General features: G+C 42.9%; 1 protein-coding gene across 3 annotated transcripts in view; it reads left to right on the top strand.

The window, feature by feature from the left end:
• The window catches only part of LOC141108400 (ectonucleoside triphosphate diphosphohydrolase 8-like), a 71,823-nt gene that overhangs the window by 51,372 nt on the left and 3,276 nt on the right, over positions 1-17,175 (top strand). For all 3 annotated transcript variants that reach the window (XM_073599983.1, XM_073599981.1, XM_073599982.1), the window contains 6 exons: positions 5,935-6,085; positions 9,396-9,555; positions 11,764-11,994; positions 14,086-14,355; positions 14,468-14,578; positions 16,226-16,363. In XM_073599983.1, the coding sequence (XP_073456084.1) occupies positions 5,935-6,085; positions 9,396-9,555; positions 11,764-11,994; positions 14,086-14,355; positions 14,468-14,578; positions 16,226-16,363 (1,061 nt within the window). The remainder of the gene's footprint in view (positions 1-5,934; positions 6,086-9,395; positions 9,556-11,763; positions 11,995-14,085; positions 14,356-14,467; positions 14,579-16,225; positions 16,364-17,175) is intronic.

The raw sequence follows: 17,175 nt of genomic DNA, 5'->3' as shown, positions 1-17,175 counted from the left end.
TTCCGCCAAATTAATGGCTGTTTGAAACAGGCGGAACCGGCTGGCCAGAATTCCAAACGCATTCTCAACCACTCTTCTAGCTCTGGCCAGCCGGTAATTAAAAACCCTCCTCTCCGGGGTGAGTGTTCTTTGGGGGAATGGCCTCATGAGGTGCTTGCTGAGAGCGAAGGCTTCATCGGCAATGAAGACAAAGGGGAGTCCTTCCACGTTATCCTCATCAGGTGGCAATCCCAGGCCACCACTCTGGAGACGCTGGCAGAACTCCGTCTGGGCAAATACTCCTCCATCCGACATCCGGCCATTCTTCCCCACGTCCACATATAAAAAATCATAGTGTGCCGACACCACCGCCATTAAAACAATACTGTGGAACCCCTTATAATTAAAATAATATGACCCCGAATGGGGTGGTGGCACAATGTGGACATGTTTCCCATCTATAGCCCCTCCACAATTGGGAAAGTCCCAACGGCTGGCAAAATGGGATGCCACAGTCTGCCATTCCTGTGGCGTTGAAGGAAACTGGGAAATCAAACAAGAAAACCAAAATCAATTAATTTGGAAGCTAACATTGCAAGAAAATTAGACAATTAAAAACATTATTCCCCAGCATCAGTATAACATTCAATAATTTAATTGTTCTGGAATAACTAATATGGAAAGGCACACTTATCAGATTGCTCACCCCCTCTGATGGAACATTGATTACATTTTAGGGGGTTGTGAAATCCCTAAAAAAAATTACTTTTAGGACACGCAGGAATTTAGGGACTAAAAAGGCTACAAGACTGCAGTTGTCGCACTCTGCAGGTGCAGTTGCTAACCAGCTTACAGTAAATGAGGTAATGTAAAAAGGCATTCATGTTGCAAGGAGTACACAATCACATGCAAGGGCAATTAATGAAAACACTTTGAGGCTTGCATATGATTTGATGATGGAAATCAGCAGAGCTTCTGCTCATTTACTAAAGCACTGGAACAAATGCACTTGTAGAGTGCACATGCATTTTGCAAAGTGCAACATATATTTGCTTTAGACAAATCAACACCACAGAACATTCCAGCAAATTTTAACGAGGGTGGGGGTGGGGGGGTTGTGAAATCTAGATAATTGCTCATTAGCAGCAAACTATTTGGAGTGAGTTTAGGTGGGGGGGGGGTGGGGTTGTGAAATCTAGATAATTGCTCATTAGCAGCACACTATTTGGAGTGAGTTTAGGTGGGGGGGGGGGGTGGGGTTGTGAAATCTAGATAATTGCTCATTAGCAGCACACTATTTGGAGTGAGTTTAGGTGGGGGGGGGGGGTTGTGAAATCTAGATAATTGCTCATTAGCAGCACACTATTTGGAGTGAGTTTAGGTGGGGGGGGGGGGTTGTGAAATCTAGATAATTGCTCATTAGCAGCACACTAAATACACTCAAACAAAATACATTCCAAATGAGTAGACTAGGTGGATATGTTCCCATCACTTCATGCTGGGAAGGTTATTGAAGGAAAATATACATGCATGACAAAAAATAACAGGAAAAAAATCCAGCATGTGTGAGGATAAAAAGGGGACATTCACACTATATTGCAATGATGGTAAGTAGTGTTTGAAGCAAGAAATACATTATATTATCAAAGATTACATAAAAGAACATGTGATGCTAATAAAAGAAAAATATCTTACCTTAATATAGTCCTTCTGCAGGACCTGTATGATGGCAGAACAGGTCTCTGGGATAATGATCCCCAGAGCCTGGGGGGAGATGCCTGTCGAGAACTTAAGGTCCTGCAGGCTTCTCCCTGTGGCCAAATACCGCAAGGTAGCGACCAACCTCTGCTCCGGAGTGATGGCTTGCCTCATGCAGGTATCCTGCCTGCTGATATAGGGGGTCAGCAAAGCCAACAAACGGTCAAAAACGGGGTCCGTCATCCGGAGAAAGTTCCTGAAATCCTCAGGATTATTCTCACGGATCTCACGGAGCAAAGGCATGTGACAGAACTGGTCACGCTGAAGCAACCAATTCTTGGTCCATGAACTCCTCCTCGCCCTGTTCATGGACTGGTCTTGGGCTGAAGAATAAACTACAGCACCAAGCACATACAATGCACGAGCTCGACGACGAGTACGTACAGGTAACATGGCTTCAAAACGGTCGGCTGGTCAGAACGCACTAAACAGAACGCACTGAAGAACAGCAAGGCCTGTGAAGAACGACCTGAAAATCAGGAACGAGCGGCCAATAAAACAAAGATTTCTCAATGCCAACTGACCAAACGCACTGAAAAGCAGATACAAACCTCACAAGCACAGACTGAACAACAGTTAAAACGAACTGAAAAATACGAGTCTCACAAGCGCGAATCGTCTCTCACCAAACTTCTACTAACACGAGATAAACACGAGATTAGCAGAAGGAGCCCAAAGGGTGTCGTACGGGCTATTGAACTTCCGTTTTATAGTCTCGTCGGACTTGGTGTACGTCACCGCGTACTAGGCTGTCGTACTTTTGTGTGGTCGTGTGTGTGTAAGTCCGTTCGTAAGAAAGTCTGCCGCAAGTCCGCCGAAGGTACGTCGGAAGTCTGTCGGACAGGCTGTCGGACTTTTGTAGACGAAAAGTCCGACCGTGTGTACGCGGCATAAGAAATTTAACGAGCTCCAAACTTCCCATTTGAGCTGACAACAAAGTGTCTACTGCACTGAAATCCCAAGCCTTGTTGTCAGCCTTGTGATGAACGCAGTGTCAGACCTCAGCCACCTTCACTGACTTCTGACAAATGACTGGTCAAACTCACACTGTGCTGACACTAATGCCCCGTACACACGGTCGGACTTTGTTCGGACATTCCGACAACAAAATCCATGGATTTTTTCCGACGGATGTTGGCTCAAACTTGTCATGCATACACACGGTCACACAAAGTTGTCAGAAAATCCGATCGTTCTAAACGCGGTGACGTAAAACACGTACGTCGGGACTATAAACGGGGCAGTGGCCAATAGCTTTCATCTCTTTATTTATTCTGAGCATGCGTGGCACTTTGTCCGTCGGATTTGTGTACACACGATCGGAATTTCCGACAACGGATTTTGTTGTCGGAAAATTTTATAGCCTGCCCTCAAACTTTGTGTGTCGGAAAATCCGATGGAAAATGTGTGATGGAGCCCACACACGGTCGGAATTTCCGACAACAAGGTCCTATCACACATTTTCCGTCGGAAAATCCGACCGTGTGTACGGGGCATAATACTCAACAATGTCACTCTCTGCTTCACCATGCACAAAGGTTTTCCATCTCTCTCTTTCCCAATACCAGTTATGACTTTTAGAAAATATCTGTAATATCCACTGTCCCCACAGACAGGAATATCCAGAAATTTACCATATAGTAGCATTCTTCAAAGAGACAGCGATTCTGTTCTGGTTTAGTGCATTAGAGACAAGATTAATGACTTTGAAATATTGTTTCTATGTTGGTTGAACTGGATGGACTTGTGTCTTTTTTCAACTAGATTAAAGGGGTTGTAAAGGTTGTTTTTTTTCTTTTTTTTTTAAACAAACATGTCATACTTACCTCCTCTGTGCAAGGGTTTTGCACAGAGAAGCCCGATCCTCCTCTTCTGGGGTCCCCCAGCAGCGCTCCTGGCTCCTCCTCTTCTTGAGCGCCCCATTGGAGAGCCGCTCTCCCTCGGGGGCACTCGTGCGGGCGCACTCCCGAGTCGTGCTGCTGCGTCCATTGACACAGATAGCAGAACTCGGCCCCGCCCCCCACGTCACTGACTTTGAATGACAGCAGCAGGATCCAATGCTCCAGCTGCTATCAATCCACCCAATGAGGACCCGATGACAGTGGCTGGAGCTGCTCTGCTCGTCCCCGTCGATGGAACGATTGGGTTCTGCTAAATAAAAGAAGGGGCTCCGGGGGCCGGCTGCAGTACAAAATGTTTTTCACCTTAATGCATGAATGCATTAAGGTGAAGAACCTTGAGGGTTTACAACCCCTTTAACTATTGAACTATGTTTAATAAAAAAAAAAAGAAAAAGTAACAACAGTGCAAGTTAAATATTTACAGAAAAAAAGGTATTACAAAGAAAAACGAAATAATTATGCACCAGAAAAGCAAAAAGGGGTTTAGGAATTAGAATACTTAAAGCCCTGATTCTGTTGCAAAATCCAGTTGATGAGCATAAGATGGATCAGTGACTTTCATAGATTTTGGTGGATGTTCCTTGTTTGATGGTAAAAGAGAGCTCTAGAGATCTGATGCAGTCCCTCTTTTCTGGTTCCTGAGGAGGGTGTTGACAGAAATGATCTGACCAATCAAGACATCTGAGGGGCAGGCCGATGGGATGTCACAGTGTTTATGACCATGCAGCTGCCTTCCCTCAAATACAGTTTTCTATAGGTATTAATAGATTTGAATACCTACAGGTCACAGTCTGGTAACTTGTATATTATTGTCCATCATGACATTACCTTTTGAATGAATACAAATATGATGGGTATCAGATGCCTACTTCACCTAAGAGATGTAATGTGTCCCACCAACCTTCTGTACCTTCTAATACAGTGGTGTTTGGGCTTAAAATGCTGTTAATATATTAATAAAAGTAAAGATAACCTTATTCTGGATGTACTATTATCAGCTCAGGAGTTATGAAATGCACTGAAGTTTTGGTTCTCAAGGAAGAGATACTCAGACAGAAATGCATATTCGCTAACTACGCTAGCTAAACCATTTACGAGAGATGATTAGTCTGATAATATTAGCTAGGGCCGATATCTGCAGAATGTCGTAATTACTGTACTTAAGCCTAAAACTTTAAGGTTTTATGATCGCTATTACAGTTAGATTGTGATGTGCATTGTACTGTTAATAGGTATTACGGTGGTCTAAATTAAAAGGTTATCTGTCTGCCATGCTTTCATTTGGGTTAGTTGATATGGTTAAGAGGCTCTGCTGTGTCCTATTAATGTACTGATAAGGGTGTTTGGAATGCAGCTAAATGTATGTGAATTGTAGAAGATGCCCTCCTGGAATTATGGAAAGGGAATCATTGCTGTTATGTGTCTTCTGTTCTACAAAATGTCATGGATAACCTATGAATTTTGAAAAATATGGCTACCCTGCATCTGCTCACAAAGTATTTGGGGTGCCTCAGTTTGCACTATCAGCACCATCCCTACTTATTTCTCCCCCTGCTGAACTACAGAACACTTACCCTCACCTTAATTTCTTAACACAAGGGGATGTGTTCTGTAGTACACCAGGGGATAACTTAAATCGGAGCTCCTCCCAAAAGTGGAAGCTCTGCTTATCTGCCCCCCTCCAGTGCCACATTTGGCACCTTTCGGGGGGGGGGGGTAGCGGGTACCTGTTTTTGACAGGTACCCACTCCAACTTCCAGGTGATCTTGCCGTGGTGAGATCACATGGAGGTTCAGACCCTCTCCTCCTTCCCCTGCCACCGGACCATTCACAAAGCACAGTGCACTTTGCACATGCATAGTAGGGAACCGGCTGTGAAGCCGCAAGGTTTCCTTTACAAGCAATGGAGAGCCAATTGAAAAATCGGCTGAGGTGAAGACACTGCGGGATCCCTGGACAGGTAAGTGTCCTGATATTAAAAGTCAGCAGCTGCAGTATTTGTAGCTGCTGACTTTTAATTTTTTATGAAAGAGGCTGGACCTCCTCTTTAAGTGGGGCTGACAGCATTGCTTAGCTTTTCAGAGTAACAGAGGCAGGGTTTCCACCTCACTACAAGAAATGATTAGCTCATTGGATTTCTGTCAGTTTAACAAGTATTTTTCTGTACTTGGAACATTTTCCAAACAAAACATTTAAATGTGTTCATGCATTGCAAAAACAATGGATTTGCATGAACGTGACGATTATGAACTTTTTAGTATAACATTTTGTTAAAGATGAATGTGCTTTTGTGCAGGCCCCGGGATATCCAGTTATGCCAATGACCCCCCTTCCGCAGGCAAGTCCCTAGTGGCCTGTTTAGAAGAAGCAATGAATATTATCCCCCCAGAAGGACAGCGAGGAGCCCCTGCTTATCTTGGAGCCACAGCTGGGATGAGACTGCTTGAGTAAGTGGCCAGCTAAAGTCAATCTTGGCAATATACTTTGTAGCCTTGTGGGATCCAACAAACTCCACATTAGTCATTCAAGGACTCGAAGAATAACCTTCTCCTATGCTGACCTTTTTGGGGTCATCCCTGGGAGTCTTCATTAAATTGTGGAAACTAAAATACAGCTTTGGAATGGGGCCATGAGAAGGGTTGGCCTGCTTCCCTGCTTACCTCTTAAAGACCAAGAATAGACTTCCACAGAGTGTGGGAACACAAGTTAAACAGTTACAGAAAACACTAAGCTGTTTAACCCCTTTTATAGCCAGATGTACCCTGTCACAAAGCACAAGGAAAAGTTATAAATATGTGATTATGGTTTTCATTACCTGAGGGGCCCGTCAGAGCTTGTTATGGAACAATGGTCAGCTTGTTCTACCTGCAGCGCAGTTCTGATTTCATTCTCTCTCTAGAGATTACTTACTAACATTGCTGTTTCTCAGGAACCTCTGCCTCCCAACCATCAGATTTCAACTGTAATTCTTTATTGTATTCATTGATGCAGAATATTCTGCTGTGCTTTATAGAGTATGTAAAACCTTTTATATGGGACCCTTCTTTCTTTCACAAGAGAAATATATGGGCCGCCATTGCTGGTCTGCCTCCAAACATGATAGTTGCCTTGCTGTGGTCGAGTTCAATACTTTTGACCACAGACATTGAACGAGGAGTAGGTATTCCTTGGCTCTATGATTTTACCAGGTCAATGACTTAGAAAGTATTCAATCCCACTCCTGAAAATCACTTGGTTCTACTTTTAAGTTTAAAGTGGTTGTAAAGGTAGAATTTTTTTTTTTACCTTACTGCATTCTGTGGTAGGTAAAAACCTTCTGCATGCAGCCCCCCTAAATACATACCTGAGCCCGATCTCAATCCAGCGATGTGCATGAGAGCCAAGGCTCTCTCAGGTCTCTCATTCCTGCCATAGGCTTCCACTGCTGTCAATCAGAGCCAGTGGGGAGGGAGCAGAGGGGCGGGGCCAAATCCAAGTGGCTGGGGTCACTCGGCAGGAGAGTGGAGGCAGAAGTTCCGGCAGGGGACCCGAGAAGGGGAGGATCTAGTCTGCTCTGTGCAAAACCACTGCAAAGGGCAGGTAAGTATATCTTGTTTGTTATTTTAAAACAAAAAACAAGGCTTTACTATTACTTTAACCCCTTTGAGGGTGAAGCATACCTTAAAGTGGTTCTAAAGGCAGAAGGTTTTTTTATCTTAGTGCATTCTATGCATTATGTTAAAAACCTTCTGTGTGCAGCAGACCCCCTCAGCCCCCCTAATACTTACCTGAGGTCCATCTCGATCCAGCAATGTTGCAAGAGAGACTTGGCTGTCCGGGACTCCCCTCCTCATTGGTTAAGACAGCAGTGCGGCACCAATGGCTCCCGCCGCTGTCAATGAGCAGAGAAAGGGGACACAGGGAGCTGCAGCTCAGTTTGAATTCCCCCACAACAAGCTGGCCAAGAGCACCAAAGAGGGACTCGAGAAGAGGAGGATCTGGGCTGCTCTGTGCAAATCCACTGCAGAGGAGGTAAGTATAACATGTTTGTTATTTTTAACAACAAAAAAAACGAGTCTTTAGTATCACTTTAATGCCCAGTCCCAATTTTGCAACTTTGTCTATGTGTTAGTAAAACTACATATGATCACAACTTCTTTGTGTATTCAGGTGGATTATACCTTGTTTTTTTAAGGACAAATTGGGCTTTCATTTGGTGGTAAGTGGTAACAGATACCTCCTGATTTTATTTTATTATCAAAGGAAAACTGGACCAAAATAGTAAAAAAAATACAAAAAAAATAATAATGTATCTGTATATTGCTTGCTATTACCATAATTTACCATCAAAGAATAACCCAAAATAAATTATTGTATTTGTTGTGTGTACCCGTAGTAAGGCCCAGAAACAATAGTGCACATTTTGCTTTTTTTTTAATCCTACACACACTGATACTGTACTAATTTTAAAAATGCAGTCTTTAAAAAAAACTCTACCTAAAATATGCTGACCCTGACCTTTTACTCTGACCTTTGACCCTGACCTTAGCCTAACACTAACCCTGACACTGACCTAGATCAAACCTTGATCTACCTTTTTTTTTCTTAATTTTATATTTTATTTTTTTTTTATTATTATTTTGTTTTTTTACACACTTTTGTTTGTTTAAACCTTCCTCTCCTGCCATGAGAGAAAGATACAATGTATCTTCCTCTCCATTCAGAAGAGAGAAAAAAAATAATGGGCAGGCTGCACAGTCACTGATCACCATGATAGTCAATCAGGTGACCAGGAACCGCGAGTCCTGTGTCCAGATCGTTAGTACGAGACCCAGGGCACATATATGTGGTGCCCAGGTTTAACACCCACCTTTGGATGCCACATATATGTGTTACTGTGTTGTTTTGGGGTTAAAGTAAACATTTTTCTAACTCTAAAAGTTTAATGTTGTTTTATGTATAAAGAGGATTGTTAAATCGCTCTCTGCGGAGACTCTCCTCCTATGGACACATTTATTTTTTTTATTTATTTACTCATTTTTTGTTTCACATGTTTTTTGAAAGTTATTTCACTTAAATTGGTGTTTATCGCTTATCACAAATTGAGTATCACACTAGAATTAGCGCTGCTTTTTATGTATACTAACTTTAAAAGTTTGCATGAATAAATTCCTGATGCATCATAACATAAAAGTATTGTAAAGTCATAAGTATTCTTCAGGCAGGAGGAAAAATGTGCCCAGTCTCTTATCCCCCAGTGATCCAAACAGTAACTTTGTAGCAAGATGACAGATTGTAGCAGGGGGCTGATATGGGTTAGACATTTGTGACTACATCCAATGACTGTGCAGGCACCAGGATTTACATGATTGTGTCAGCTATAAAACAGTATCTTAGTCCTGGACCTAAATACTAATCCTGGATGATGCATGAACTAAGATGTCACCATTCTTCTAGAGAGAAAAGGAGATAAGAACATTGTCTGGGGGAAAATTGCAATCTATGTGCGCGAGCAATACTGGAGCCATTGACAGTATACATTTTTAAGGCCAGTGGCTCAACAAATAGTGAATTAAAGATGGGAATGGCAGCCCCAGAAGTCGGCATCTTGAAAAGCAAGTTGGCAAAGCATCTTGCATATTTTTGTTCCTGTTTAGCAAACAGGTTGTCTTTCCTTTTCCAGTAGCAGTAAAATGCAATAAGCATTGTAACTGTAGCATGTAAACGGTAATATATTTAACATTTACATTTGATTTCCCTTTCTTTCTGGTTTTATAGCCTCGAGAATAAAACCGCATCAGACATGGTGCTATCTGAAGTCTCAAAGACCATCAGCAGGTACCCCGTTGATTTCCGGGGAGCTCGTATCATCAGCGGGAAGGAGGAAGGGTCATATGGCTGGATAACCATCAATTACCTCTTGGAGTCCTTTATGAAGGCAAGTGCTCTTGTTTTGTGATGTTACAATCTTTTCTAATTGTATTATATTCAGATGTAATATAGTAGAATGCAAAATGTCTTCTACTTGTACAGTATATTAGTGATATATTAGCTTTCAGTACTGGGAGATCAGCACTGGTAGTTTTCGGTGTAGAGCTCCTAGCACAGGAATCTGTGCCCCACACACACTAACCATCTCTGTAATCCTAACCTCGCTGTAATCCTAACACTAACCCTCCTGTAAACTCAAGACTAACCCCTTCTCTGTAATCCTAACACTAACCCTCCTGTAACCTCAAGACTAGCCCCTTCTCTGTAACCCTAACACTAACCCTCCTCTAACCTCAAGACTAACCCCTTCTCTGTAATCCTAACACTAACCCTCCTGTAAACTCAAGACTAACCACTTCTCTGTAATCCTAACACTAACCCTCCTGTAACCTCAAGACTAGCCCCTTTTCTGTAACACTAACCCTCCTCTAACCTCAAGACTAACCCCTTCTCTGTAATCCTAACACTAACCCTCCTGTAACCTCAAGACTAACCCCTTCTCTGTAATCCTAACACTAACCCTCTTGTAACCTCAAGACTAACCCCTTCTCTGTAATCCTAACATTAACCCTCCTGTAACCTCAAGACTAGCCCCTTCTCTGTAATCCTAACACTAACCCTCCTGTAAGCTCAAGACTAACCCCTTCTCTGTAATCCTAACACTAACCCTCCTGTAACCTCAAGACTAGCCCCTTCTCTGTAACCCTAACACTAGATGTGTTGTAACCTCAAGACTAACCCCTTCTCTGTAACCCTAACACTAACCCCCCTGTAAGCTCAAGACTAACCCCTTCTCTGTAACCCTAACACTAGATCTGTTGTAACCTCAAGACTAACCCCTTCTCTGTAATCCTAACACTAACCCTCCTGTAAGCTCAAGACTAACCCCTTCTCTGGTACCCTAACACTCATTTTTGCTGTAGCTCTTACCCTGACCTTTATGTAGCCCTAATACTAACCCATTCTGAACCTTAGACATTATTTCTCTTTAGTACCCTCCCTATGACCCCAACACTCACATATACATCCCTGTAACCTTCATGTTACTTCCCCCTGTAATCCTAGCACTAACCTTCTCTCTAACAATAAAGTCGTTATAAATCCTAAACATTTTTTACCTTTGCTTTAAGGTAAGAAACATTTAGCTAGTAGTAATTACCCAGGAAGAAGACCGGTCAAAGATGTCAGCAGCCATTGAGGGTGCTCATGGGCACCACATAGCTGGAGTGGAGGTGGGTATAGTTCCACCTTAAAGCGGTATTAAACCCAAAACCAAAAATGTAATATATTGCAGCTTACCAATCATTAGATGTGGTGGCCGCATTAGGATTTTTTTTTCGGCTTTTCCCCCCTCTGTTTTCACCTGGTAATCTGGCCAGTAACATACCTCCTGTATTAAAGTGTCCCCACTCTGGATGAAGGAGGAGCACAGGGGCACCTTTGGACAGCAGTATTGTCAGTCTGGGGGGAGGGGAGTGTTAGATGTACTAGCAGATTTGGACACACTAATAAATTGAAGCCTAACTCCAGCTCACATTTTTTAGGCAGTTACAGGGACAGTTTTGTTCCTTTTGCGATAAAGGTTTTACATAAATAAATAAAAGCTGATCATTGTAAGCACTCCTGTCAGTGTTGAATGGTTTGCCTAAACCCTCTAACTGCCACATCTACAGGACAACTTGTTCTGTTCAAAAAACAACAAAAATTGGTAAGCTGCAATATAATAAATGTTTGCTTTTGGGTTTAATACTGCTTTGGGAAAACTCTTCACAGCAAGGCATTATGCCAAACATAGTGTAGAAAAATTTAGGTTTTATATACACTGTATGGAACTGGAGTTCATTACCATCCTCCTTAGGTATTGGTCATGCCTTAATGACAGAACTTGATAAAATGTAAAATTACCTTTGAATGATGGAATATTACACCTTGTAGTACCTAATGTAATAGTGGGGTCAATATTTTAGTTTACTTTTTCAATCTGATCTTTTGAAAATTGCATTGTGTGTTGTGGGGTTTTCTAACAGATGAAATTATCGTTTTCATTTGAAATATGATGTTGATATTGTGTGGTTTAGTAACATCTTTGTTTGTATTAAAGGGTATAGTCCTGTATGTTTTTCTCAGTGTATTATAAAACAATGTTTTTCTACAGTATTCCTTTGGTGGTCGTTGGGTTCGCCCAGTGTCCTCGAAGATTTACGGCGCTCTGGACCTCGGTGGAGCTTCCACACAAATCAGCTTCATTCCAAAGGTGGAAATCGCAGACCCAGGGCAAAGGGCAGACTTTAAACTTTATGGCTTCCCCTACAGTATTTACACACACAGCTTCCTGTGCTATGGGCAGAACCAGGCCCTGAAACAGATGTTGGTAAAAGCAGTGGAGGTGAGCAACCATGCAGAGCCAACCAACCAAACATGCTAAGCTATATATAGGAATCTCATAGTCCTCGTTTTTTGGAGTGTCAGGAAACATGCGTATGAAAGGGAAATTACATATATTTATAAAAAAACGTTAAAGTTCACCTGACACTTACCCAATCAAATGTTAAGCCCACTCTGGATCCTCCGTGATTGGAGGACGGGCGTATGAATGAAAGGCCTTCCTTCTCCAATAACAGCGACCCCCTGTGTCTAGTAAACAGCAGGGCATCTGCTCAGCAGGGGACCTGGAAGCCAGTGGAGATGACTGGAGTAGAGGTGCCTACTGCAGTGATTTCAGCTTCCAAGGGAATTCACAGGAAGGGCACATACATACTTACTTTGGTACAAGCTGGACCCTATGTAACTGTAAAAATTGCCATTGCCATATATATTCGGCTTTAAAAAAATAAAGGCATTCACTAAAATTCTGCTGCTTAAAGCAGAGTTCCAACCTCAAAACATTTTTTTTTAAAAAGTCAGAAGCTACAAGTACTGTAGCTGCTGACTTTAAATAAGGACACTTACCTGTCCAGGGAGCCCGCAATGTCACCCCCCAACCCCCCCCCCCCGCAGCCAATTCGTCCACCGGCTTGGGTGCACCGCCATTACAGCAAAGGGAAACCGGCAGTGGAGCCTTCAGGCTTCACAGCTGGGTTTCCTACTGCGCATGCCCGTCTCGACTTCTGGGAAACACAAAGGTCCCAGAAGGCAGCGGGAGAGAAGGAGAAGGGCTCGCCGCAGAAGAGGACATTACGTACTTTGCCGCGGCCCGGCTGGGACTTGTACTTCTTAAAAGGTAGGGAAAAAAAATTTAAATAATATATTTATCTAAAAATGTGTGGTGGAGGGGTGATCTTTAGTTTAGTTTAGTTTTAGTTCTAGAAAAAGGGTTAAGAAATAACCTCTATCCATTTATTTTTTTTTCTTTGTCTGTTTTTCACAATGAGAACATTTGACTAAACCATCTGTGACAATGTAGAGGAAAATGACACAGGATTTGCATTAAGGCTTAATACAATGTTCCAGACTATGGCTTCTGAGCAGAGAAAGCTGTGTTTTTGTCTCTCTCTAGATTCTGTAAACCTGAATTAGGGCCTGGAGCTTGAAAGTTCCAAAGTGTCTTGGGTGGGACAGTACCTTCAATCCTGTGATCGTACTATACTGGATGCTGATAAACTGTGTGAGTACACAGGCGTGCAGGTTCATAAATACTCAAGCCTCAGGATAGCTCAGGGCTCCCAGTTTGGAGCCAGCAGGTCTCACCCAGGGGTTGGAGGTGCCCCAGCCAAGAGACTGGAGATCTTGTCACAGGAGCCAAGTGGGTTCTTATTGAGGTGTCAGGAGAACCCCTACCTAGAGGTCAGGAGTGGGTCATGCAGCAGGGCATTGCGACTAAAGGCTAACTGAGCCAAGTGAACCATAAGAACTGGAAAATACAGTCAGAGGCAGTCATAAGAAGTGCTGCTGACAAGGGAGCCAGGTGGCTAGGCATTTTAAGTTGACTGTTGAGTTGATGTTGAAGGTGAAAATCCCCATGTGGGCAACTGATGTTTATACAAACTCTCCATTTTGTTCAGGAAATGTGGGCTGCCATGTCCTAAAGTACAGTTTGGACAGGTGCAACTCTTTGGAAAAAGTACCTACGACATGAGTATAATTACTTCAATACCACACATTACATTTATTATCATTGTGTCACAGTGACAGGCAGCAAAAAAAAGTTAAGGGTCTGACTTTTACACATGATATCGCAAACCAAAAAAATGTTTTGGCAGGAGTTGAGCTTGCAGTCTGCCAGTTGCATTGAATAGGCAAATGCTGATTCGTCTGAATCCCAGTGATCAATGTGCTGTATAGTACAAAAATAATGTCTTTTGTATCTCTATTGGAATACATTGGAATGGATATATAAATGATAATAATAATAACCAAGATTGTGACAGGTAGCAAATAAATGACAAATCAAAGTTAATTTAGTTCACAAAATTGTCCAGTGTCTACCCTCGTGTTCCTATTATAATTCCAAAAACACTAATTTATCTTTTATTTGCAGGGAAAAGATCTAAGTCGGCCTATAAACATCCCCTGCTACCCTGCAGGATACAAATCCACCATTGCCCAAGCTTCTCTCTATAACAGCCCGTGTACTGTTAACTCCGCCCCGTCATCTTCTCTAGTGCAAAATATCAACATCATCGGTACTGGGAACTCCACACAGTGCCAAGATTTGCTCAAAACCATCTATGACTTCAACAGCTGTACCGGCAAGGATTTCTGTTCTTTCGACGGAATTTATCAGCCTCCTGTTGTTGGGAATTTTTTTGTAAGTCAATTCACTAAAATTGGTCTGTACTTGTGCAGAAGACAATTAAAATTCCCCCAGGAAGTGTCCTGTGTTATGTGATTTAGAACTTTATTTTTTATTCCCTTACTAGGCATTCTCAGCTTTCTTTTATACATTTGACTTTTTGAACTTGACATCTGGACAAGATCTGCCAACAGTGAAGAGCAGCATCCAAACATTCTGTGCACGGGACTGGACTGAGGTAGGTAGGCCTACTGGCTCTGGGACCTCATGATAGATGGGGTGTTTTGGTTTAACCAAAAATCCATTGTTTTCAATAGGAGTAGCCACAGAGCTTCTCTGTGCCCTCTGTAGATAGATTTCTCCATTCTTCCGTTCATCCACGGAGACGGAAAATCAGGAGAGAATGTCCCTAGTGGAGACATGGACAGAGATGAAAACCCAACAAAGGTTCTATCTCTTCCCTAATCTTTAGAAAGAAGGGTCTTTATTACTATCTGCCCCCCAACTTCTTATGTCATGGTGCCACTGGGAAAGGAAGTTAGGGGAAAAATCTCCCCAGTGGTTGCATAAACAGCAGTAAAGAGGTTCTGACCATTCACATCTAAAGCTATACAAAATTTTGGTTGGAGTTTCACTTCCAGCGCTGTTATTTAAAGCCCAATTCCAGTCAAAAATGAAGAGTACATACTTCTGAATTTTTTTTGGGGAGTTTATTGTGAAGATTTCCTTTTACTACCTGTTCCAATGACATCTAAGCAGAACAAATAGAAAAGTAGCATGGGTGTCTCCAGTATAAGAAGAGATAAACAATAGAAACGCGACAGAGGTTCTAAATCTTAGCCACTATTCTCTGCTAAACAAATGGGCTATGTGTGGTGTCTTTGTCACTATCAGATAGACATCCTATCACTTCCTGTCCCGGTGACAGGAAGGGAGTTTAAATCTCCCCAATGGACACACAGGCAGCAGAAAAATCTGACACAGGTTCTAAGAGAGGGGTAGAGAAGGAAGCGCCACCTGAGTGTAGTATTAACAAATGATGTTTAATGACACCAGGTAAAAACCCACTTACAGGATAAAAACATATAAAAGGCTCATCTGTATAGGTATGTGGTCCTCGGTGTTCCCTCTGATCCTATGGTGGTGACGCTGCAGGGATGCTGGGCTGCAGAAGGTGGATTACCAGCCGGGAGCTCCTTCTGTGGCCATCAGGAAGAGACTAGGGGCCAGCGTGGAGCGCACGTGAAGCGTGCATGACGTCACAGGTCGTCCGTCTGCTTCCGGGTTCAGTATCCAGGGGAGGGATCGTCCAGGGAGGAGTGCTAGCAGAGAGGTTGAGAGAAGGCCACAGAAGGAGCTCCCGGCTGGTAATCCACCTTCTGCAGCCCAGCATCCCTGCAGCGTCACCACCATAGGATCAGAGGGAACACCGAGGACTACATACCTATACAGATGAGCCTTTTATATGTTTTTATCCTGTAAGTGTGTTTTTACCTGGTGTCATTAAACATCATTTGTTAATACTACACTCAGGTGGCGCTTCCCTCTCTACCCCTCTCTCATCCATCACAGAGCCAGCTCTCTGAGGAAACAGCAGCCGCCTAGCCTACCAGCCTACTTTAACCATTACATTACCGGTTACCACTTAACCCTTGAACTTCCAGCCTGTCCCCTATGGACTAAGTTGCTCAGCCTTTTATATCTCCTGTTATATATGGACTTGTGTGTTTGCGCTTACAGTTACCAATACTCTGTTTGACATAGGTTCTAACCCTTAGCTCTGCACACAACTTAAAGAAAAAGGTTTTGTCTAGGGTTGCAGCAGAATTGATTTTTTTTTCTATTTACATTCCCATGTAAATCTATCTGTGTTGATTATGTTCAGCTTCAGGCAAGTTTCCCGAAGGAGAGGATGGATCGCTTGAGGGATTACTGCGCCAATGCAAACTACATCCTCACTCTACTGCTGGATGCCTACAAGTTCAATGAAAACAACTGGAATTCCATCAGCTTTATGAAACAGGTGTTGTGTTTATTCTTTTTTGACTTTTCACAATTATTACAGAACTACCTTTTCTAGGTATTTGGGGTCAAATGTCAAATCACAGCATGGATCAGCAGGGGGCCCGCACATGCGGTAAAACAGGCGGCAACGTACAGGTACATTGTTTGGCCTGCCCATGCCGCTCACCCGCAGTAAAACTACTGTGAGTGGACCGCAAGTAGTTAAACAGGTTTATTTTGTGCCTAGAATGTGTTCATTACAAGATGTATGATTTTTCCCAAACAAAAACCATATTCACACGACTTTGATATTGGGATCCACCCAGATGCCTGGACCGGCAATTATCTTGGCCTTTCAGCATGCCGCTCCCACCACCTACACAGGCTGGCACTCCAGTGAGCGATGTTGGGGCAGAGCAGAGAGCCAGTGACTGACAGTCACCGACTCTCTGCTCACTGAAGGCCGAGAACTGAGCGATCAGCGGTCTTTGATAACTCAGTTCTTGGTCTTAAAGGCTATGAGGGACAGATGCAGCATTGGACCGATGCTGCATCCAACTAGGTGAGTATGACAGTTATTTTACATTTCCATACTTCTCTTTTAAGACAATAGCCATCTTCTACCATGGCCACCAATCACTGTGGTGTATCTTCTTTAGTGCACAGGAAAAATTGTCCCTACCTAGGCTAAAAGTTTCCCAGCCCTCCCCTGTCCCCACATTTATAGCCAGCCTAGAACTATAATGAACTGCTTGTGTGCTGATGATTCCGGCTTACGTGGCCTTTATAAAAATTCAAGCCTCGAGCTCGGGTAGAATGACAAAGAGTAGA

Source organism: Aquarana catesbeiana, linkage group LG09 (genome assembly GCF_042186555.1).
Source record: "Aquarana catesbeiana isolate 2022-GZ linkage group LG09, ASM4218655v1, whole genome shotgun sequence".
NCBI lineage: Eukaryota > Metazoa > Chordata > Amphibia > Anura > Ranidae > Aquarana > Aquarana catesbeiana.
The sequence above is the reverse complement of the archived record's forward strand: the minus strand, read 5'-3'. Positions and strand labels throughout refer to the sequence as shown.